The sequence below is a fragment of the Orcinus orca genome, chromosome 5, assembly GCF_937001465.1.
Source record: "Orcinus orca chromosome 5, mOrcOrc1.1, whole genome shotgun sequence".
In the NCBI taxonomy this organism is placed as follows: Eukaryota; Metazoa; Chordata; class Mammalia; order Artiodactyla; family Delphinidae; genus Orcinus; species Orcinus orca.
Genome location: NC_064563.1, coordinates 78,246,726 through 78,271,804, shown reverse-complemented (window position 1 = coordinate 78,271,804; position 25,079 = coordinate 78,246,726). Strand labels below are relative to the sequence as shown.

At 38.3% G+C, this 25,079-nt stretch overlaps 1 protein-coding gene across 4 annotated transcripts in view; it reads right to left on the bottom strand.

Annotated features, from left to right (window-relative positions):
• Positions 1-622: 622 nt before the first annotated feature.
• Positions 623-25,079, bottom strand: part of LMLN (leishmanolysin like peptidase) — a 79,166-nt gene continuing 54,709 nt past the window's right edge. For 3 of the 4 annotated variants that reach the window (XM_033403853.2, XM_004278805.3, XM_033403851.2), the window contains 5 exons: positions 20,303-20,435; positions 18,423-18,582; positions 16,176-16,306; positions 9,853-10,063; positions 623-5,583 (listed from right to left, as the gene is read on the bottom strand). In XM_033403853.2, coding sequence (XP_033259744.1) covers positions 5,483-5,583; positions 9,853-10,063; positions 16,176-16,306; positions 18,423-18,582; positions 20,303-20,435 — 736 coding nt within the window. In that variant the 3' untranslated portion in view covers positions 623-5,482. The remainder of the gene's footprint in view (positions 5,584-9,852; positions 10,064-16,175; positions 16,307-18,422; positions 18,583-20,302; positions 20,436-25,079) is intronic. The other variant, XM_033403852.2, reaches the window with a different exon arrangement.

The window sequence follows — 25,079 nt, the reverse complement described above, 5'->3', positions numbered from 1 at the left end:
CACTAATGAGCACTCATGTGTGTAAGCACATGTGAAATCTCTTTCAGTCAACCTGTAGCCTTCTTAAAATGTCATTAGGAGACCTAATGGGGTGGGGTGAGTGGGGAGCCAGGAGATGTTCAGATATTGTGATTTGAATATTTTCAAATGAGACAATGTCAGAAAGTTGAGTTACTGTTTCTGTTGAAATTGAAAAAATTGTTAGTGGCACTGAGTGTTAAAATGGCATCGAATCTAAGATATACTAATGTCTATAGGCAGAAAAAAACATTTCTATACATATAAAATGAGAATGGGGACTTCCCGGGTGGCACAGTGGTTAAGAATCCACCTGCCAATGCAGTGGACACGGGCTCGAGCCCTGGTCTGGGAAGATCACACATGCCACGGAGCAACTAAGCCCGTGCGCCACAACTACTGAGCCTGCAGTCTAGAACTCGCGAGCCACAACTATTGAGCCCACGTGCCACAACTACTGAAGCCCACGCACCTATAGCCCATGCTCCGCAACAAGAGAAGTCACCACAATAAGAGGCCCACATGCCACAACAAAGAGTAGCCCCCGCTCGCTGCAACTAGAGAAAGACCATGCACAGCAATGAAAACCCAACACAGCCTAAAATAAATAAATAAATAAATAAATTTATTAAAAGAAAACAAAATGAGAATGGTATTGGTCATCTACCAGAACATCAGATGGTGTATTTGGACTTCTACCTCCAAACAAGTCCAGTTTATTTCAAACATTAAGGAACAAACTTCTGGCAGAACACTAACAAGCTGACTTAAATAAACCGCTCCATTTCAACGTATCTACCAGAGAGTTGTTGACAAAAGACTTGTTTATGTATTGACGCCTATTAAATAAGATATATTCTATGAACATACCAAAAGGTAGTATAAACAGGTAATGTATGAGACATAGACACTTTGTCTTCAGTACAGCGTACAAATAATATTGAATTTATTCAACTACTTGAAGTAATTTATTGTACATAGTTTTAGCTACTTACATGAAATATTTAAAATGTTAAAAAATCTAAATATTATCATTAAAATTTCCCACAAAGATCTCAGCTCAGCAAGTAGGTCACAGAAGCTGTGCTCAGTCCATTTCACAGTGCTTGGCTCCAGGCCACAGGGCAGGATGGCTCTGAGTGCACATGGTGAAGGCACGCCCCAGGTACGTTCTCTCAAACTACAGTCAGTTTATGAGGAAGAATCACGCTCCACACTCCACAGCCACAATTTACTTGCCGCTACCAAATGGAGTGTGGTACTTGAATGTGCAGAGCGGTCCTGCGGTGAGACTCCTGGCCCACAGCACAGAACAAATGGGACAGGAATAATCTTCAGCCAGAGACGGCTGCCCTAAATTGTTTTAGTCGGCTGTCTTTCCTGCTTAACTATTTGAGGAGGGTTATTCCCTGTAGCTTTACATAAGACCTGTCCCTATTCTTTAAGTAGGACAATTTTACTCCACTTAAAGTAAAAATTGAATTATGTTTCATAATAAACACCTCATCGTCCCCATATAGAGTGCATGGCTGTGTTTGTATCCCTCATCCAGGTTTAAAAAAATTGATGGTGTTAATTAAGTAAAGAAAAGATACAGATTAGTTTCCATTTTTATTAAAGCTGTGTTTTTTCTAAGTAATATATTACACTTAAAGTTAAATACCATAAATAAAGATTAGTTCTTAAATCTATTTTATTTATTAAAAATGTAAACAAAAAGAAAATAATTCACCACTCCTTCCCCAACCCTGACTAAATGTATCAAAAAAAAAAAAGGTCATCCTTTCAGGTAAGTTCTTTCTTCAGAACGAGTAGCACAGACTTTATTAAAATATGTTAGTCCTCTTGGGCTGCAGGGACATGGCACGGATGACTGGTGCCAACTGTGAAACAGGTCTGTGGGGCTGTGACTGAAGTCCACCTCCTCCTGCCAGGACTACTCAAATGCCCGCAGAAACGGGCTCTTCTCTCTCCATTCAGTGTCCAAGGACAAGGACAGCGCTAAGGCACTGAGCACAGGACACTGTGATGAACATGGTGTGTAAGCTGGCATACTCCAGGAGGTGGGTCAGAGCCAGCAGTGACCTAGCAATTCTGCATGAATTAGTCATGCAGAATATTAGAATATTCTGAATATTCATGAACATTAGTCACAGAATATTAGAGCTGGAAAGATTCTGAGAAAGCATCTAGTCATTTTACAGATGGTCTCAATCAGTGAGTCTTCTAATACTGAAGAGAATATTGATAAAATTTTATGGAATACTCTGGTATACTTATTTATGTATCTTCCTAAAACTATTTAAACTTCATTAATGTTTCATTTTCAAATATTGATAAACTCTAAACCAACATATTAGGCTGAAACTAATTTTAAGCATAATTTATAACATTTTTAGAATGCCTAGTTGATCTTAACAAAAATAAGTATCCTTAAGAAATAAGTAAGGGAAAAGGATGTTTTTCAGGAGAATACAGAGGGATCTACATTAAGACTACCTAACTGCTTTACAGTTTCTTTAAAGCTATCAGCTCAAGTCTAGTGACAAGGCTTTTGCTTCCTTCCTGTAAATTCTGTTCTTGAAAACCTGAGAGACAAATTCACTTGTTAATTTTGACTTTGGGGGGGGAGGAGGAAGGGTGAGCTGTGACAAAGCGAGAGAGAGGCATGGACATATATACACTACCAAATGTAAGGTAGATAGCTAGTGGGAAGCAGCCACATAGCACAGGGAGATCAGCTCGGTGCTTTGTGACCACCTGGAGGGGTGGGATAGGGAGGGTGAGAGGGAGGGAGGCGCAAGAGGGAAGAGATATGGGAACATATGTATAACTGATTCACTTTTTTATAAAGCAGAAACTAACACACCATTGTAAAGCCATAGAGATGTAAAAAAAAATAAAATTGATATACTATTTAAATTGAAAAAAAATACTATCAAAATGAACCTAAGTCTGAACTGAAAACTGAGGTAGTCAGTTTTTATAAGGACTTGACCCTTTTGAGTCAGAAAGGGACTTCAGTCTACTATCCTCAAATCAGCTATCCCCATTCCCCTTCCCTGGCCCACCTCACTCCCACCATGGCTGCAGTCTGCATGGTCTCTTTCTCAGTGAACTGGTTTTGTGAACATAAAGAGCATTACCTGCCACCGGATATTGAAATTTAGGTCATCTCAAGTTCTTCAGTTCAAAACTTAATTCTAGCCTGCTAATTCTGCATTGAAATTTCAGATTTTAAAAATCTTTCTTTTTAGAAATTTAGAATTTTATCAGTGGCCTTCTAAATCCTCACTGAGTATACTATGCAGAATCAGTGATAAGCAACCACTTTCAAGACTTGTTGAAGAGGAAGGAAGACACCAGCACTGTTAGTTACCCTCAAAAACTCAAGATTTCTTAACACCATACTTTACCAGGTTCTACGTTTGTGCAGAGAAAACACTGGGCTACCAGATTCCAAGCTTAACAAATATATATATAGAAAAAATGTCATCTATAATATTTTCTTCAGAAAGTCATTAGTGCAAATATAATTATATCAATAAAAAGTAAAGCAAAAATATATTTCAAGTATAAAAAGCACCAAGCTCAGAAACAATACTACCTAAATGGCATTACTGCACAACAGTCAAAATATAATTGAACCTATCACTGTGAGTCTCAAATATATTATGAATCCATATTATTTTTGGTGAAATTCTTTGTACAACTTTGCAGGATAATTCATAATCACATTGGGTATATAAGTTTAGATTTTTATAACTTTCTTTAAAAATATACTCTACATTTTTCTCTGACTTTTCATGATTTAAAGTATGCAGAACATAGGCAGAAACACCATTGGTATTAGATTTTCTTCAGCTGAGGCTGGCTATGCTAGAGACCCCCAGCTTTTCACAATGACAAATACCTCCAATTTAAAATTGTAGGCAAATAAGTATTTTAAATGTATGCATTTTTTTAAAAAAAAGGTGACTTTCCTCTATGCTGGAGTTGCTGTTTGGCTCCAGTGCCAAACAATAAGTTGGAATTACTCCTTAGTAATTATGCTGTTTGTTCACTTAGCAGTTTCTTAAACTGAGTGCTCAATAACTGTATGCTGAATTAAAGGGCCAACCAGTGAATGAATGAATGCATGTCCAAGGGCTATGTTTCTAATGCCACAGGACTTCATTAGCTTTAGAGAGAAAAACTGGGCATCATTCATCATTAAAGATTTTCAAATTGGGTTTACTAAGTAGGGTTGGTCAGCTCTAGTACAAGAGCAGAATTGCTTCTGGGGACCAGAATCTATGGGTGACAGAAAGAGTGTCAAATACAAGAGGTAAAAGACATTACCTCCTTTTAAAGCAAAGGCAACCTTCTGACTTCTGTGGACTAAGCCATACCCTGTGTGGTAAAGTGGACCCTATTGGATAGGCCCTACACCAAACCTACACTTTGCTATAAACAATTCAGACCATCTTGTTTTGACTTATATCTTTTCTTCTTACACATAAAATAATTTTCAGATAGTCAAATTCTTCTGTAACAACTCCTAAGCCCACTTGAAAATAACTGCATAACTGTCTATACCAGAATTTCTTTTTATCTTCATTGGTCAAAAAGGAAAGTTCTATTTTTGTTGGACTGCAGTTGTCATAACTATTATCTGAAAAACATACAATTAGGTTTTCTTTTATTTGCATGTCTTCAATGTTTTCACAGGGCAGAGTATTTTTCTCTCTCTGCTTCCCAGTTTTTCAAGTCATTATTAAACTAATGGAGAATACAACTGGAAGCTACTCTCTGAAGATCAATGAGTACAGATACAGCTACCAACACCTAATGGTTCAGCAGGAAACTGCCACACAGCTGGTTTGAAAAGGCTAGCATGGTTAAATCATAAGATTTAGCAAAACATAATTTAAAAAAAAAACAATGAGAACAATGATTTAGGTGTACCATATACAGTCATTAAATTCAAAATAGGTATAATAGTGATGTAGAAATCCCAATTCAAGTTATTTTCTGTAAGTCAAAGGACAATTTATACTTTTGAGGACAGGGTCCACAACTTATAACCTTGCAATGATTAGCTGTTCTTTAAATTATTGCAGCAGTGATGAACTTTCCCATTGTTTTAGGTTAATGAAGATGCTGAGGTATGCAATAACTGAATTTTTCACCTATTATCCCATTTTCAAAGGAAAACTTCAAGAAGAGTATTTATCCTGAAAAATAAAGAGACTTGGTGATTTGGAATTCCTCCTCCTTCTCCAAACTTTGAGGCTGTTGGGTTGCTGATGAGGCGTGATTGCTGTGAAGCTCTGCTTCAAGATCTGATTATGGTCAACACTTCCAAGCCAAAGTCAGGAATGCCACTTCTGCCATCTGTATAGGCTGGCACTCGCCCAGATTTTGTGCTTTGTTCAGAGGAACATGACACAAAGGAATGTCTTCAGAATTCACTTTTCCATTCCTAATGCCATACGCACAGAAGAAATCCAGCCAGCAGAGGAAATAGATTGCCTAGCAGAAGCCAAAGTGTAACCACTGGGCTAGAGGAACAGGAACAGAGATCTAGGGTTGAAAACAAAAAATTGACTTTCCACAGACATTTTTGGAAAAAATTATACCAACAAAATGTTGACAGATGAGTAGAGGTAATTATTAAAAGGTGAAGAAGGACTACCTTGAAGAGTAGAATCAAGAGTGACTTCCTGAAATCCATATATGCAAAGTCTTTTTTTATATTTATAGAAAAAGAACAAAATATTTATGTAGGAGAAAAGAAGATGTACCTACCATATCAAGGTTCAAAATCAGCACCCAAGAAAAGACAGGGTAGTATCCTGGCAAAGCTAAAGATGCTACACAGGATCTTTTTGGCTATTCTGACATGGGATGCTAGACTCTCTTCTATTCTACCTTGTCCCTTCTAAGTAGGGTGACCCTATAATTTATCATCCCATATCAGGACATTTTGAGATAAGCGTTGAAATAAATTTCTAGTCTTAAGATGGAGCCTCTCCTGCCCATGGCGTCACATCAGCAAATTAAAACTTAGATAACTTTCATGTTTGTGTAAATGCTCCACTTGACCAGAACCACAGAATATCCAGTCAGCCAATCTCCAACCGCCGAGCCAGTGTGGGCGCTATACTTATTTCTTTGTTCGTTGATCTTTCTAAATAAGGTTAGATACTTAACCCCGGCCCATCAACCTAAGCTGAGTACTTCTTCCTTGTTTCCTGCTTGTAGCCCTTTTCCCTTATTTTACAGTTCTCTGGACTCCTGAGAGTAGAGACTGCCTGTGTGAAATAAAATTTGCTTTGATCAACTAAATTGTTCTCTTTGATAATTTTAACACAAGGGAATTATTAGTAATCATACCAGGACAATAGGCACGTGGACTGTCCCAGGCAAAACAGGACATACGTTCCCCAGTCTCTAAATATCTACCCATCTATTCATATCACCCCAGGCTTGATTTGGAAACAGCAGAAGATTCTATGAGTTTTGGGCAGTAGGAGTATATTTTAATTTATCTAAGAGTTGTTCTAACAGCTAAAACTATTTCCCCCAAACAATTCTCAGAATGGAGTACATTTTTTAGCAGTCAAGAGACCAGGTCAACCTGACTGTATTTCAGGATGAGTTGTCCTTTCTACTATTTTGACCAATAAAGAACCAACCAAGCTTCAAGTCTGACTTGCTTAAAAGGTAAGAAAAAAAGGACTGGTTTTTCAGCTATAGAATTAATAAAATGATAATGTTAAGGCACTGGAGCTTGTTCTTCTGAGAACTATACAGTGTAGAATAAGTATTTTAAAAAATTATTTCACTGTATGTAATACAAGTAAACCATGGAGAACTTATATTCTTCCCCAATGGAACCAGCTGGCAATCGTTAAATGTTAGAAAAATCAATCCTTCTCAAAGTATGGTACATGAGTCAACAACATCAGCATCACCTGGGAACTTCTCGGGCTCCAACCCAGATCTTCTGAATCAGAAACTCTGGGGGTGAGTCGTAGCAATCTGTGTTTTAACATGATTCTGATGCATGCTAAAGTTTGAGAACTTCTGAGCTCGAGCTGCAATGTCCAATATGGCAGCCATTAGCTATATGTGCTATTTAAATTTAAATTAACCAAAATGAGATGAAATATTTAGTTCCTCCGTCACAGTAGCCACATTTCACATGTTTAATAGTCACATGTGGCTAATGACTATTGTATGGGACAGCACAGATTATACAACATTTCCATCACCCCAGAAAGGTCTACTGGATACGTTCTGGCCTACAACATCAGGTAGAGTGGTCTTGGCTGGAATAAGGAATAGACCCTGGAGTCACTAATAACACAGGCATATCCCTTTATCTCCCGATTCTCAATTTGGCACAAAGGAAATAGGAGGGGAACTGAACTAACTGTTGTTTATCTACTGTTGGTACTAACATTTAACAAGCTATTAAAATATTAATGGCCGCTCTAGAACATTTGTTGTCCTTCAAAAACACTGCACTTTCTGTGACAGTACTCTTTAAAAAGGAAAGATACAAAGAGCGTGTTTTAAAATGAATCAGAGATGATCAGATCTGGGTTTTGATCTGAACCTCATTAGCTGTGACAGTGAATATATCACTTAATCTCTTTATACCTTAGTTTTCTCATGTGTAAATGATAATTCCTACCTCATTAGGTTTTGTGATGATTAAATACAATGATATAGACATAAAGCACTCAGCAAAGTGTCTAGCATTTAATAAATAGAAACAAAATAACCTCCACAATCTGAAGAGATCAGAAAATTTAGAAATAAATCTTTCATATTCACTAATGGAAATTATGCCTAAAAGGTATCTATTCCTTTTTTTTTTTTCTAAAAGGCATCTATTCTTGTAATATTTTATACATTTTTCAAAAGTGTGGTAGTGATTCGGAGGTTACAATCCTTTTTTGAGCATGCTTCCTCATAGAACTGGTTAACAGGGGAAGAAATCACAACATAGTACCACAGTATCAGAAGGGTGACTACAAAGAGGGAGCTGGATAAGAAGTCAAATCTAGGGCACAGGTTGGTGGAGGGGGTGGGGTCATTTGCAATCTCTACTCCCCACCTCCTTTCAACAGATTCACTTGTCTTTGCCATGCTCCAAGGACAGGAACTAACCACTTCACAGATCCTTGAACTAGTCTGGCTTTCTCCTCATTTCTACACATTTTTTAACTGTACTCCTAAGATTCTTACCCCTGAACCAGCTGGAGTAACTCTCTCTTTAACTCAACTCTAACTGCTAATGGCTGAATCAATGCTCATCTCTTGGACATTGAAATGATGATATTTCTTATAGTTAACTCTGAGATTAGGCCTGACCATGGGAACTCCATCAGAACCACCTATTTGTAGACTAGCAGCCCTTTAATTCTAGCCAAAGCAATTTAACAATAACAAAATCAAGTCATCCTATCACTTCATATGAAAGTTAACTAAGAATATTTAACACTACATTTATTACATACCATATCAAAAGGACCTAAGATCTTTTAATTCATTGTGCATTACTATTATAACCGCAGAAAACTCAGCTGGCTCACAGAAGTTAAGTGAAAAGAGTTAACACAGCAGGCCTGAGATGGTCATCATTTGAAAGTCCTGTTTGCAAGGACGGCCTTTAGCTGGTGTCTGGGAAGTGGTTTCTTCCAGACTTCATCCACTGTCCCCTTTCCCTTTGCTGATTCTGCTTTGTATCTTTTTGCTCTAACAAAGCTTAGCCGTAAGTACAACTAGAGGCTGAGTCCTTTGAGTCCTAGAGAGTCATGAAATCTGAGGGTGGTCTTAGGCACCCCTAACACAAGTATTAATCTCCCCAAATTCACCCTCTACTTATAGCCCATGTCTTGATAAAGGACCCAGAATGTGGGAAAGAAAGGGAATTAAATTTTAGAGGTGAAGAAACTTTGAGCTATAAAATGAACGTAGCCCTTTGTTTTCAACCAGACCGTGGAGCAAGCAAAGGGCTATACAGTTCCATTTAAAAAATACCTCCAGTTGAGAAAATGAAACATGGCCTATTCCAAAATATCAAACTGTCATAAAATCTCATAGGTCATTTAATTAAAATATCATGGACCATAGGTCAAAGCTTTCATTGAGAGTTCATGAGTTCTGCTTTTAAAACTTAGAAATGGGTCATCAGCCTCAGTTTGCACATCTTCATCAACAGGGAATGCACTCTTCTCCTTGTTCTAAAGGATTTTACTGGAATCTGTCTCCCTACAACTTTAATTCATTGTTCTCAGTCCTACTCTCTGGAGTCTCACAGAATGAGTAATATATCTCTCAGTGAAAACCACTGTCTTTGCCAGCCTGTCTTTCTATCTCACTGTGTATATTTGCATCTCCCTGCACCTTTCTCTTCTTTGTGGGCATGTCAATCCCTTCTTTGAGCATCTTTTCCAGTGACTTTCCCGCTCTTTCGCCTCACCTAGTTATAATATAACTAAAATATATTTAATTGCTTTTTGTATTCATGAACAGAATTTTTACTCTTACTTTCAAAATGAATGGCTGAAACATTAACTTTTTGTAACCTTCAATGAATGTTTTTGTGCAAGTCAGAGGTTCTTCACATATCGAAAGTTTCCTCACCCTCACTCTTACTGAAGAGAGGTGTCAAGTCTACCTACCTTCAATTTCTAACCATGGAGGGAAGGCGATCTTCCCATAAAACTGCAATTAGAAGAGAAGACGCGCAACCTGTTTTAGAGCTTCCTTGCAGGGCATTTTCAACATCTTGTAAGAAAAGTCCTTCTCTGTACTCCAACCACAGAGACTACTCACCTAGGGATAGAGCTCGGGTCAAGTTAGTAGTTGGAGGATCTGTTTCTGGGGGACAGAGCTCACAGAAGTCCCAACATGATGGGCAGAGCAAGTTTCCATCGTGAATCCAGCCATTCATCTGAATACTGACGGGGAGGACCTGCCCGGCCCGACTACACAAATATGAAGTATCCTGAACCCAAACCTTCAGACCTTGTGGAGAACAAGAAACCTTCAAAAAGTGAAAAGAAAAAAAAATATCAGATCAGTAAGATTCTAGTATGTGAGCCTTCTCCCTCAACTGTAGGAAAATATGGCAGAATTTACTAAAAATGCTGGCTATAAAAGACAATTTGGAATGTGGGCCTATTTTAATTTCATATAAAGAGGGTTAAGTTATTCATGTTCTAAAAGAATTTCACTCTGTGGTAGTAGTAGTTCTTAGACTTTTTGTCTAGAACTTTTAAAAAATCTAATGAAAGCTATGGACCCTTCCTGAAAAAAACAAGGTAACATACAGCTTTACATACAATTTGGATTCACAGACCCCTGAAGCCAAGTTATCAATAATAACATTTCTGTAGATTCTAGTATCCTCCTATAATTCAGGTTAAATGTCTGTCAAAGAGCCATGAATCATGTCACTTTTTCTACAAGTTGCTAAATTTTGTAACTCAAATTTTTTTAGTTGTTTTAAATTATAAAAATAGGGCTTCCCTGGTGGTGCAGTGGTTAAGAATCCGCCTGCTGATGCAGGGGACACAGGTTTGAGTTGTGGTCCGGGAAGATCCCACATGCTGCACCCAACTAAGTGCATCCAACTAAGCCTGCATGCCACAACTACTGAGCCTGCGCTCTAGAGCCCACGAGCCACAACTACTGAAGCCTGTGTGCCTAGAGTCCGTGCTCTGCAACAAGAGAAGCCACCACAATGAGAAGCCCGCACACTGCAATGAAGAGCAGCCCCCGCTCTCCGCAACTAGAAAAAGCCCATGCGTAGCAACGAAGACCCAACGCAGCCAAAAATAAATAAAATAAATTATAAAAACAATATATGCTCATTGTAAAAAAAAAAAAAAAAGCACACTGTATAGAAATGACATAGTAAAAGTTTGTTATTCATTATCCCTATCCCAGATCCTCTGCTCAGAGATGAAAATGGTCACAGTGATTTTATACAACTGGTAACATCTTTAAAAGCAGGATTCTTATCTCATATACAAGGGGTAACTAATGAAATAAATTTTAAAAAACAAACATATTAAAGTTAACTTTAAGAAAATTTATAATGACTGTGTTGTCTTCAAAGTTGTTTTCTTTTTTTAAAATAAATTTTATTTATTTATTCATTCATTCATTCATTCATTCATTCTGGCTGAGTTGGGTCCTCGCTCCTGCGCACGGGCTTTCTCTAGTTGCTGAGAATGGGGGCCACTCCTCATCGCAGTGCACAGGCGTCTCATTGTAGTAGCCGCTCCCATTGTGGAACACAGGCTCTAGGTGTGCAGGCCTCAGTAGCAGTTCTGGCTCGTGGGCTCCAGAGTACAAGCTCAGTAGCTGTGGCGCACAGGCTTAGCCACTCCGTGGCATGTGGGATCCTCCCAGACCAGGGCTTGAACTCTCATCCCTTGCATTGGCAGGTGGACTCCCAACCACTGTGCCACCAGGGAAGCCCTCAAAGTTGTTTTCTAAAAAGACTTTACATTATGCTACTTCACCTTAAATATTTCTGGATCTTCTCTCCTGGAACTATTTTCAAAGAAAGTGCATGGTTCTGAGTATGTTTGATGGTGGCAAATTTTTACTTTGCAAGTAGATGTAATTTTTGGAAATACCCAAAACTTGCCCAGATCCAAGTCTGGTAAAGGCAGTTGACTACACTGGTTAAGACTAGGTCAACATAGGTATGATGTAAAATACTGAAATTTGACTTCTTAGATGGCTATTAAACTATCTCTAAAAGCAATTTAAAAAGGAGTTCCAAAAGTGTTTTTCAACAATGGAGTCATTTTAAAAACAACTCTTTTCATCAATTAAGTTTAAATATAACATTCATTTGGAAATTTAAGTTATAATAAGCTACTAAGAAAATAAACAACAAAGTGTAAACTCTTCTATAAGTCTGTCATTCAATGACCCACACCCAGTAAGCATCACCACAGCTGCAATGCAATGTAATCATTCTTTTAAGTGAGAATTGACTGGGTATTGTGCTTGGTGCTGAAAAGGATACCAAAGAAGTCCATGACACAGTGCCTGACCTCTAGCAGCTTTAATTGAGGAGAGAAGGGTAGGATATACAAATTTCCCCCCAAAATTAACAGTGTCAGACTGTTTTATGATAAAGAGGCAATAAATAAGAAAAAGAACAACAAAGATTAGAAAGTTTCATGGAAGAAAGCATTTATATTCTAAAGATGTGCACAGGGTTTGCATCACAGTGAGGGAGACATGTTGTGAGCTGGTGGGCTGTGTCAGAGTCCAAGTAGGTGAGGAGAGTAACCGCGTAGGGGTGGATGAAGATAGAAAGGAGTGGACAGATCAAATAACAAGCATATTAAGGACAAAGAGAGCCAGATTTCTCACTGCTTGAAAGAAGAGTTACAAATATGGGAAGGGAGAAAACTAAAATGAATTATTTGGTGTTAAACTGGAATCAAAGATACTGGTACAAACTCATGGTTATATATATGCACATGTACGAGTATATATAAAATTACATACACACATATATTTCCTAGCTCTGTTCACCAAGAAGGCCTGGGGAGCAGCTGTATCCCAACAGCAATGAACAATACATCTAGCACCCAGACTTTATTTTTTTATCTTTATTTTTAAAATAAATTTATTTATTTATTTTTGGCTGCGTTGGGTCTTTGTTGCTGTGCACAGGCTGTCTCTAGATGCGGCAGGTGGGGGCTACTCTTTGTTGTGGTGCTTGGGCTTCTCGTTGAGGTGGGTTCTCTTGTTGCAGAGCACGGGATCTAGGTGCGTGGGCTCTAGTAGTTATGGCATGCAGGCTCAGTAGTTGTGGCTCGCAGCCTCCAGCGCACAGGCTCAGTGGTTGTGGCACAGGGGCTCAGTTGCTCTGCAGCAATGTGGGGTCTTCCCGGACCACGGTTCAAACCCCTGTCCCCTGCATTGGCAGGCGGATTCTTAACCACTGTGCCACCAGGGAAGTCCCTAGCACCCAGACTTTAGTCTCTAAATACCTCACTCCACTAAAAGAAACAAGAGCTCCTTGGAGAAATGATTAATTCCAGGGCTGGGGCAAAGAAAGTGAAGATGAGCCTAGAATATCTTGTGCTAGAAAGCAAGGAAATAGTTAAAAAGATAGGACAGTCAAAAGGACACAGGAACCAACCTGAAGGGCTCCCTCCCTTTGGCTAAATCTGGGGCAACTTAAATATCCAAATAAATGATAGTAATGGTAATACCCACTGAATAAAATGCAATCTGTGAGTCAATACAGATTTAAATGCATAAATTAATAAAATGAAGGTATGATAAGAAATAAGTTATCGATATAGTACTTTTCCCCCCAAATACTTACTAATTAAAAAGGGAATTAATTAAAAGAGAAAAACAGTAACTTGACAGTGGAGAAGCCTGGTAGATATCAGCAAGTTAACATGACCAGCAAAGGGACAAATCAAGAGTGCACCACCAGGGACTTCCCTAGTGGTCCAGGGGTTAAGAATTGTCTTGCAATGCAGAGGATGCTGGTTTGATCCCTAGCTGGGGAACTGGGATCCCACATGCCATGGGGCAACTAAGCCCGTGCACCACAACTAGAGAGCCCACGTGCCGCAACTAATGAGCCCGCACACCACAACTAGAGAGAAGCCCGCGCACTGCAACGAAAGGTCCTGCGTGCCAAAACTAAGACCTGATGCAGCCAAAATAAATAAATATTAAAAAAAAAAAAGTGTACCACCAAAAAAACACAAGCATCACTTCTGTGATATTACTGCCCAAAACATATTACATGAATTTAATCATGAGGAAACATCAGACAAACCCAAATGGAGACACATCATAGATAAGAACTGGCTTGTAATCTTTAAAAGTGTCAAGGTTATGAAAGTCAAGAAAAGACTGAGGAACTGTTCCAGATTGAAGGAGACCAGAGATGTGACAACTACTCAATATGTGATATCAGTGCAGATCCTATTACTACACGGACATTATTGGGACAATTGGCAAAACTTGAATGGGGTCCAAGAATTAGATGTATCAGTGTTATTTCCTGATTTTTTTGGTAGTACTGTGGTCATATAGGAGGATGTCCTTGTTTATAAGGAATATACATTAAAGTATTTAGGGGTGAAGGGGAAGACTGTCAGCAATTTGCACTTAAATGACCCATATTTTTGTACCATTCTTGCAACTTCTCTGTCAAAATAAGTAAAACAAAGAACAACAGAAAACAAAACAGCTAATCCAAATGCTAATTGTTTGGAAATCATGCACATTTTCCCATATAAATGGTTGTGAGTATTAAATTAGCAAATTTAACTGACAACACTAGGTACTACAGGGAAGCCAAGTACATTCAGTCTTTGTAGATGGTATTACAAATCTACGTAATCCCTTTGTGGTGGTGGTGGTGGTGGTGTAGAGAAGACATTAAAACAGGCTGAAAAGGTTATCCTCCTATTATAATTCACACTGTTCCAGCTTTATCCCCTTTATCCTAATAAAAAGGTAAAGCATGTAAATATACTTACAAAAGCATTTTTATATAGTGAAAAGTGAAAATTAATTCAGTATCTCACAGGAAAATGACTTCCCTAATTATGATACTTTAAAATGATGCAATGTTCTACAGCTATGAAGAACAGTAAGTATTATTATTGGGAGAACTTGGAAAAGGTATCTTGGTCTGTATAAAAAGTACTAAGTTGGGGCTTCCCTGGTGGCGCAGTGGTTGAGAGTCCGCCTGCCGTTGCAGGGGACGCGGGTTCATGCCCCGGTCCGGGAGGATCCCACATGCCATGGAGCGGCTGGGCCCGTGAGCCGTGGCCGCTGAGCCTGCGTGTCCAGAGCCTGTACTCCGCAACGGGAGAGGCCACAGCAGTGAGAGGCCCACGTACCGCAAAAAAAAAAAAAAAAGTACTAAGTAAAGTCACTAAAACAAAATTATGTATTCTGATTACAACTAGATCAAAACTATGTATTTAAGCAATACATAATCTTTAATGGAATCAATTCATCAGAAAATGGTTGCTGGATTATAGTTGTCAGATTATAGGATTATAGCTGGAAAGTGTTTATTTTTAATTGTCTTTTATAAGGTTTCAAAGATAATTTTACATGAATTGTATGGTGTATGAGTTATACCTCACTAAAGCAGTTACCAAAAAAAAGAGTTAATTTTAAAGAAACTTTAAAAATAGTAAGTTAAATTGTCAGCTACATTAGTCCATTTAGCTCTTGTAGGTGAGATGGCACAACAAATTCTTATGTTTCGGTTTTCAGGATCACACTCTCCTCCCTGATGTCCGTTAGTAGGGTATGGAATATTCATTAGGTTTGATGCTCCTAAGTTACAGAATGCCTGTATCTTAGTAAGTTCTATGGTGATGCAGTCATTTAATATCAGACATGCAAATAATAAATTAAGAAAATAGTAGTTTGCTCTCTTTGGATTTCTAATTTCAAAGGAAAAAAATCTACTATTAATCAGTAGTTGATTTATTAATTCTTAAATACATTCTTTCTTCAGATTTTACAAAATAAATTATAGTTTTTTTCCCATTACAAAGTAGTTTTAAAGAACAAAATTACAGAATTTCCCTGGTGGCACAGTGGTTAAGAATCCGCCTGCAATGCAGGGGACATGGGTTTGATCCCTGGTCCGGGAAGATCCCACATGCCGCGGAGCAACTAAGCCTGTGCACCACAACTACTGAACCTGTGTGTCACAACTACTGAAGCCCACTTTGCAACAAGGAGAAGCCACCGCAATAAGAAGCCCACGCGCAGCAGCGAAGACCCAATGCAACCAAAAATAAATAAATAAATAAATGTAAAAAAAAAAGAACAAAATTACATGTTTCCTAATATTTCCTTAGGATCTATGCCCAGAAGCAAAATTGTTATAAAACTTGCTGATATATAGCAACTATATATAATTTTTAAACAGAGAAAGGCAATTTCTCTCAAAGAAATGACAATATTTTGACAAAACACAAATATACAAACTAATATTTACAATGAATAAGTTAAAGTATTAATCAGTAGAAATAAAAGATATAAAATGTATTTGAAAATATAAAAACCATATAATGAGATACAATTATGTAATATTTGGTACAGTTATTAACAATCATATGGTTTACCTGATAGCATCCACTCCCCCAGTCTGGGTAACTCAGCTTCCTTTCACACTTTTCCATGACAAATGCTGATTTCTGAATTAGACAAACTGAATGAGGTCCATACTTTTCAGCACCATAGTTTTTAAAAAGGTCTGAAGCAAACCAGAAAAGTTTTCTTTATTAAAAATTGACTTTGGGCTCAAAGAATAAGAAATTGAAGTATTCCACTCTTATAATTAAAAGTTGCTTTAAAAATAAAACATGTTTCATGGAAATTTTCAATTAAAAAAAAATCAAGAGAGAGGGTTCCAAACTCAAACTGGATTCTCAATAAAGCAATTGGTAGGAGAATTATTATATCAGAAACAAGAGATAAAATTGGGCCTAAAGCAACCAAGTTAAATATATAGAGGAAATGGCACTAAGAATCACCTTCAATGGTGTCCTAAATAGGAGTCACTTCCCAAGTGACCCAGATAGATGAGGTCAAGTGATTTATATAATGAAGATTTTTTTGGAGTGCTGCAACTTTTGCAAGACGTTCTTGTATTTTCAACTTATGCCATCTCCTGGAAGTCAATAAATGACAGGTTGAGCTAGTCTTAGACTAAGCACAAACCTGCAGAGGTATGGGGCAAACTAAATGACCCCTAACTAGCTAATGGACAAAGGAGTGAAATCCTTAAAGCCTAGGAATTTAAAAAAAAAAAAAAAAAAAAAGCGCCTAGGAATTAAAAAAAAAAGCCTAGGAATAATTTTCTCTCTACACTTAATACAAGTTTCACCTTTTGAAAGCAGAGTTCAATTAGCCCATTTTGAAATATTATAAAGATAAAAATTTTATGTCAGTTTAAAAAATCTTAATTGTATAAGCTAAGAAAAAAATGTAAAACAATAAAACAGAACTTTATGTTTCTTTATTTATTAATATTTCAAAGTCTTCAAAACACATAGTGATCATTGTCCAGAAAAAGAAAAGAGGGGTCAGCCAATCCCTCAGGTCAAATCCTGAGAAATACCTGTTTTTATAAAGAAATTTTTATTGGAACACAGCTATACTCATTCACTTACAAATTATCTGTAACAGCTTTCACACTTAACAGCAGAGCTGAAAAGTTGCAACAGAGACTGCATGACCCATAAAGCCTAAAATATTTACTATCTTGCTTTTTATAATAAATATTTGCCAACTCCAGCTCTAAAACATTAAAATGTGGTATCTTTGGCAAACCCATAATTGACAAATATGTGCATTTCTTTTGCTGTAACATGCAACTGCTGCGTAGTTATGTCATTAGACATTTATTAAGTAGGTAAGTGATGGGGAAAAAATGACTTACAAATCCAGTTACATCTGCCAGGTTTAAGAATAAAAGGAAAAAAATTATGGAAATTTTAATTTTAAATGATTTAGTCTGAAATAAAGTATGGAATGGGGGCGAGGAGGAAAGGACCAGGTTGAAAATTTTGATGACCACAGGCAGAAAAACTACTTATTGCTCTTGATTAACAAATCAGATGTGAGAACATTTTGTTTACAAAGGTGGTTAGTATGAGCTATAACTACTATTGCTGAATATCCAATTGCCATACTGTTTATTTCCTTGATGGCCTGTTCATTTAAATATACTAAATGGGAATAAATAAGATGGCAATACATCTTACTAGCCATGGGACAATAGTATTATTCTGATATCTGGAGAATGACACGTTATGTCTAAATTACATAAAATGCACACTCCTCAGGAGAGGAAAGAATAGGATACCTAATACGATTTAATAAAAAGAGTTCTGCATTGGAGGATCTTGCACTGACATCAATTAAACGTATTACTTAGTAGCTCTTCCCTCATCTGTGAAATTCGATAATATCTTCTCTATGTCTCTTGTCAGGTTTTTAGAAGAACAAAATGAAATGATAAAAGTGAAATTGTTTTGCAAATGAAAAGTGTCATGCAAATATAAGGTATTACTAAACGGTAGTGTGTGTACACACATGTGCAAGTGTATCTAATAGCTAACAATCCTTTCTATGTGTCGTAATTCTAAGCACTTACTGTCACAACTCTATGAGACAGGTATTATCTCTTTTGTACAGAGGAGAAAACTGAGGCACAGAGAAGTTACTTTGAACAGGTGGATAGCAGTGGAACCACAACATAAACTCAGACAATCTGGCTCCAGGGTCTGTATCCTTAACCACTATTTTGTATTGCTGATATATACTTTTAATATGTATATAACATTTAATTTCACTAAACTACTAACCTGGTTGATTTTCCAATACTCTACAATCTGAGCTGCGCTGATATTCACCACTTAAATGCCAACTGAATTCCTGACTGAAAGGGCAGTAGTCAGCAATTTCTACTGAACCACCGTAATAAGGCAGATCTTCTGCAGGTACTCCACTGAGTTCATCAAAGTACTACAAAGAAAAAAATATTAGGCAGGCAGGAGAGTAAGAAACATTCTATATAATCAAAACAAAGCCCACAGGCAATTTATAGCAACCAATTAATGCTGTATAACACAAAGAAGATATTAATCTATTTTTTTCATACATAGTACAACACAAAGATAGTTAATATACTACCTGAGGGGTATTTTGAGGTTGTTGTAGTTTTAGAAATAAGCAAGGTAAGTAAATTAGTCTGTTTTTTATTAGATGACAAATTTGACTAATGTTTTAAAAGCATGAATAGGAAGAGTTTTAAGAGCTGACAAAACACAAAACTAATGCATAGAATTAAGATGTTTTAAATTTAATGTACTTCAAGTGTTTTTAGGAGAATTTATATGTTGTTTTGACAAACTTGAAAAAACCATAAGAAAATGAATGAGATCATATATATAAAATACTTTGAACACCAAAGGAACAAGGTACCAGATAAATTTTAAAGATTTCACATTTTAAATTATATTACTAAGAGTAGAAATATACAGTCGCCATCTTCTGGTGTCTAAAGCACTCAGTGTGGTCATAAACGTATGTAGGAAGCTCAAAATTTAGCAACAGTCACTTTAAATTCACTTCTGAGATATCGTTTCTGACTAATGGATCCTTTGTCAATGGCAGGCAGAGCTGAGGCTTTTTTTTAGAAATAGCCACTTCAACAAAAAACTTAAAGGTCAAATCAGAGATTCAGACTGGATACACGGGACCATTTCCTTCACCTTTCAGATCTCATTAGGCAAACTTTTCTAAAGCAGAATTTCCAAGTCTTCTAATTAACTGGACTATAGTACCTTAGTTACTCTATTTTATTGCCTTTTTAAAAAATTTTTTTATTTTATAATGGGTGTAGTTGATTAATAATGTTGTGTTAGTTTCAGGTGTACAGCAAAGTGATTCAGTTATACATGTATCTATTGTTTTTCAAATTCTTTTTCCATTTAGTTATTACAGAGTATTCAGCAGAGTTCCCTGTGATATACAGTATAGGTCTTTATTGGTTATCTATTTTAAATATATCAGTGTGTACATGTCAATCCCAAACTCCCAATCTATCCCTCCCCCTCCCCCTTCCCCCCTGGTAACCATAAGTTCGTTCTCTAAGTCTGTGAGTCTGTTTCTGTTTTGTAAATAAGTTTAGTTATATCATTTTTTAAAGATTCCACATATAAGTGATATATTTGTCTTCGGTTAGTTTCTTTCTTTAAAGAACCTTGTTTTTGATATAAATTAAAGACGAAGACTTTGGAAATAATTAAAAAGAAAATACAAACAATTTATAAAAAATAGATCAAAATAGGGACTTCCCCAGTGGTCTAGTGGTTAAGACTCCACGCTCCCAATGCAGGGAGCCCGAGTTCGAACCCTGGTCAGATCCCACAAGCCACAACTAAGACCCGGTGCAGACAAATAAAATATATATATATATATATATATTTTTAAAATAGATCAAAATAAATATTCTAAATGTCTCTTACCATTACTACAAGACATTGCTAGATATTAATTAACTGCTATCAATTAACACGTTGGTTATAAAGAAATGGAAGAATTCTTCGGTTTTTTCTAACTTACAGAAAACAAATGGGGGCTTATAAATTGAAAAACTTAAGAGAATTCACTCTTGTAATTCAAAATGGAGACTTCTTTTTAAAAGGTTGATTCCTGAAACTGTGCCCCAAATAAGTGTTACCTGGTACTCCTGAGGTAAAGGTTTCGGAAACTTCTGCAAATTACACACTGCAACTGCTCTCTGGTCCTGTCTGCAAGTTAACTGCAATGGATTACTTCTGAGTGTGTTACAGTAAGGGCTCAGCATTTGTCTCCTGTATACAAAGATAAAACACCATGGTATCAAACTCTGAAGAAGATATTATAAGTCTATTCTAGAGTTGTCTTTTCCATTACAATTTCAATATGTTTTAATACCTTAAAACTAATTGCTAAACCAGTTGTAAGTTATAAACTTACTTTTCAAAGCATAAAGGAAATGCTTAATGTAGGTGTGAGGATTAATGCTAGATATATGACTATTTCACTGTTATTAAATAAGGTCCTATTTATCTCTTTCTCCACTTTTGCCATAAAATGGAGTCCCAAGGTCCCTAATCAGTCTCCCTTCTTCTCTCTACCTTTCAGAGTCTTCTTACATTTGCTTTATTTATAATGTCTAGGGGTTTTAGTTGTACTTAGAAGGAGGAATAGGAAAGAGTACATCTACATCTTCCCAGAAATGGAAGCAGGACTTGTATTTTTATATTATTTAAAAAAAAAGTTTTCCCGGGGGAGTTCCCTGGTGGCCTAGTGGTTAGGATTCTGGGTTTTCACTGCCATGGTCCGAGTTCAATCCCTGGTCGGGGAACTGAGATCCTGCAAGCTGCACATGGCACCATAAAAAAATTCCCCAGGTGATTGTGATGCATTCAGACTAAGGAACTATGTTGGGGAATAATATGATGTTGTATCCCGCAGGCTTGCAAGCCTGGTAGATGCCCAGCCTCCAGACTGAAGAAAGAGCGCAGAGACAGTGACAAAGACATCAATGGTTTATTCTTACACATCTGAAACAAAAGCATCCTGGCGTGATACCCCACTGTGCATGGCAGACTGCAGGCGGGACATGGCAGCAATCTTCCCTACTCAGGGGAGAAAGGGGCTACCATTTATGGGGGAACTGATGTCAGGTGGGCTCATCAGTTACCAGGGAAGCCAGCAGCTGGGGTGGGGGCAAGCACGTAGGCAGTTACTGATTAAGCCCTATAATTCAGAGAATTGGATAGCCATGTGAATGAAGCAGGGACTGGTCCAGCAGATGAACAGAGAGCAAGAGGACAGCATCTTGAGTGGCCTGACCATACACCTTTTATTTGGCATTTTATGATTAATAGAACTTTCAAATAGTATATAATCTCATTATTTCTAAAAGGAACCCTCCAAAGTAGACGTAGTATCTTCATTTTACTGATAAGTAAAAAGTTTGAGACAATTAGCTTGCCCAAGATCATTCAGCTGGTGAAGGACAGAGCTGAGACTTCAATCTCTCTCTCCAAGGCCAGTGCCTTGCTCATCACAGAAGTACCTGGTGATGGGTACTTGTGTTAAAGATGTTATTCTTATCTTTTGCCATCTGGGCTAGGCCTCAAAGCAGTTTAAATCACTCAGAGTTTCTACTAAGGAGTCTGACGTCTGAGTTATAAGCCTGCTGTGAGAAAAGCTGCTCCTAAGCAGTAGCAGGAAGCACTGCAGTTACTTTGGGGACAGCTGGTTAACTCCAGCACTACAACCTGATCTGCCAGTGTAGCTGTTCCCAAATTTTGCTGCACATTAGAATCATCTAGAGAGATTTTTAAAGTCTCCATGCCCACCTTGCACCCCATACCAATTGAATCAGAATGTCTGAAGGCAGGAATCAGGCATTAGTATGACTCATAAAAGGACAAACTGATAATTTGAAATTCATCAAAATTAAAAAACTTCTGCTCCACAAAAACCATATTAAGAGAACTAAAAGTCATATTGGCATAAGACACGAAGAGACATCTCACCAAAGAGGATACGTAGATAGCAAATAAGTACATGAAAAGATGTTCAACATCATTAGCCATTAGGGAAATGCAAATTAAAACCACAATGATATATCACACTACCTTTCAGAATAGCTTAAATAAAAAACGGTGACGGGGGCAGAGTCAAGATGGCGTACTAGGAGGATGCGGAATTTTCGTCTCCTCACAACTAGGGCACCTACCAGGCTCCCGTGGGGCACCATGGAGACCTAAGGGTATGGGAAGAAACCCCAGTGACTGGGTAGGATGTGGGGCGTGGGGGGAGTGACGGGGGAGGAGAAGTGGAGGTGGGATGGGACTGGCACCCCTGACGGGCGGCTGGGGAAGGGGAAGGGATTCCCACGCCCCAAGGGGGAAACGGGAACCACTGGGAGGGCAGAGGATCAAAAGGGAGGGTGGCCAGGTTTCCCCTGCCCACCTGGACCCCCAGGAACCTGTTGAGAACCCAGGCCTGATCCTCTGCCCACCTAGGCCCCCTCCAGCCACAAGGGACCTGAGGGAGTGGGAGGGAGGGAAGGGGGAGCAAAAGTAAAGGTTGGACCTACAGGACGGGCAGCCCTGAGGGGTGGATGGGGGAGGGGAAGGAGTTCCTACACCCATCGGGACCCACCCACAGTTAGGGGTCCAGCCCGATGGTGGACAGCCTTGGGGAGACAGTGGGGGAGGGGTGCAAAGAAACAGAAGGAAACGGGGCCAGTGCTTTCCCTGTCCACTTAGGCACCGGGAAGCCTGCTGGGCTCCCAGGCCTAATCCTCTGCCCTTGGAGCATCCCTCCTGCCACACAGAGCCCAAGCCCCGCCCCTACACCCCCACCCAGGGCCCCACCTCTACACTCGGAGACCCCCTCTGAGACCCCCTCCAACGGCGCTGGGCCTAAACCCCACCCACACACCCTCACGCAGGGCCCGACGTCCAAACTCCGGAACCCCACGCTCCAGAGGTCCTCCTTTCAACGGCTGCCTCTCCCCTTCTGGGCAGGTCCTAAGCAGAGGCCCCGCCCCATGCTCAAATTTCACCCCCCACCCGCCTAGGTCCTGCCCCACTCTAAACCCCGCCTCTGCCTAAGTTCCACCTCCACCCCCCAGCCTAAACTGTGCCCCCATAGCCAAGGCTTTTTTTTTTTCCTCTTTTAGATTGGGGTTCTGTTTTACCTTGTTGATTCACTGTTGTTGATTCTTTTATATTTTTCCTAATAAAGCTTTTATTTTTCTAATTTTCTTTTATTCTTTATACTTTGTTAGTGACCTCTCCTTTTGGCTTGTTGCCCCCTTCCCTTTTTCTTCTTTTTTTTTGCTATGGTTTTATTTTACCTTGTTGCAGTTGTTTCAATTATAGTTTTATTTTTCCTGATGTATTTTTATCTTTCTAATTTTATTTTGTATTTTATTCTTTAATATTGTACTGTTCCTTTTTTTCTTTCTTTCTTCCTCTTTTTTTTTTTTTTTTTACTGTGCCATGAAGCTTGCGGGATCTTGGTTCCCAGGCCAGAGGTCGGGTGGGAGCTCTGAGTCCAAACTGCTGGACTAACAGAGAACCTCAGACCCCAGGGAATATCAATCAGAGTGAGGCCTCCAGAAGGTCCTCATCTCAGCACCAAGACCCAGCTCTGTCTAACTGCCTGCAAACTCCAGTGCTGAACGTCTCAGGTCAAACAACCAGTAAGACAGGAATAAGCACCATCCATCAAAAAAAAAAAAAAGAAACAACAAAAAAAAATGTTACAGACGAAGGAGCAAGGTGAAAACCTACAAGACCAAATAAACGAAGAAGAAATAGGAAACCTACCTGAAAAAGAATTCAGAGTAATGACAGTAAAGATAATCCAAAATCTCGGAAACAGAATGGAGAAAATACAAGAAACATTTATCAAGGATCTAAAAGAACTAAAGAGCAAGCAAACAGTGATGAACAACACAATTACCAAAACTACAAATACTCTAGAAGGAATCAGTAACAGAATAACTGAGGCAGAAGAACGGATAAGTGAGCTGGAAGATAAAATGGTGGAAATAACTGCCAGGGAGCAGAATAAAGAAAACAGAATGAAAAGAATTGAGGACAAAAAAAAAAAAAAAAAAGAATTGAGGACAGTCTCAGAGACCTCTGGGACAACATTAAATGCACCAACATTTGAATTATAGGGGTCCCAGAAGAAGAAGAGAAAAAGAAATGGTCTGAGAAAATATTTGAAGAGATTATAGTCAAAAACTTCCCTAACATGGCAAAGAAATAGTCCATCAAGTCCAGGAAGCACAGAGAGTCCCATACAGGATAAATCCAAGGAGAAACATCCAAGACACATATTAACCAAACTGTCAAAAATTAAATACAAAGAAAATATATTAAAAGCAGCAAGGGAAAAGCAACAAATAACATACAAGGGAATCCCCATAAGGTTAACAGCTGATCTTTCAGCAGAAACTGCAAGCCAGAAGGAAGTGGCAGGACATATTTAAAGTGATGAAAGGGAAAACCTACAACCAAGATTACTCTACCCAGCAAGGATCTCATTCAGATTCGATGGAGAAATTAAAACCTTTACAGATAAGCAAAAGTTAAGAGAATTCAGCACCACCAAACCAGATTTACAACAAGTGCTAAAGGAACTTCTCTAGGCAGGAAACACAAGAGAAGGAAAAGGCCTACAATAACAAACCCAAAACAGTTAAGAAAATGGGAATAGGAACATACATATCGATAATTACCTTAAATGTAAATGGATTATATGCTCCAATGAAAAGACATAGACTGGCTGAATGGATACAAAAACAAGACCCATATATATGCTGTCTACAAGAGACGCACTTCAGACCTAGGGACACATACAGACTGAAAGTGAGGGGATGGAAAAAGATATTCCATGCAAATGGAAATCAAAAGAAAGCTGGAGTAGCAATACTCATA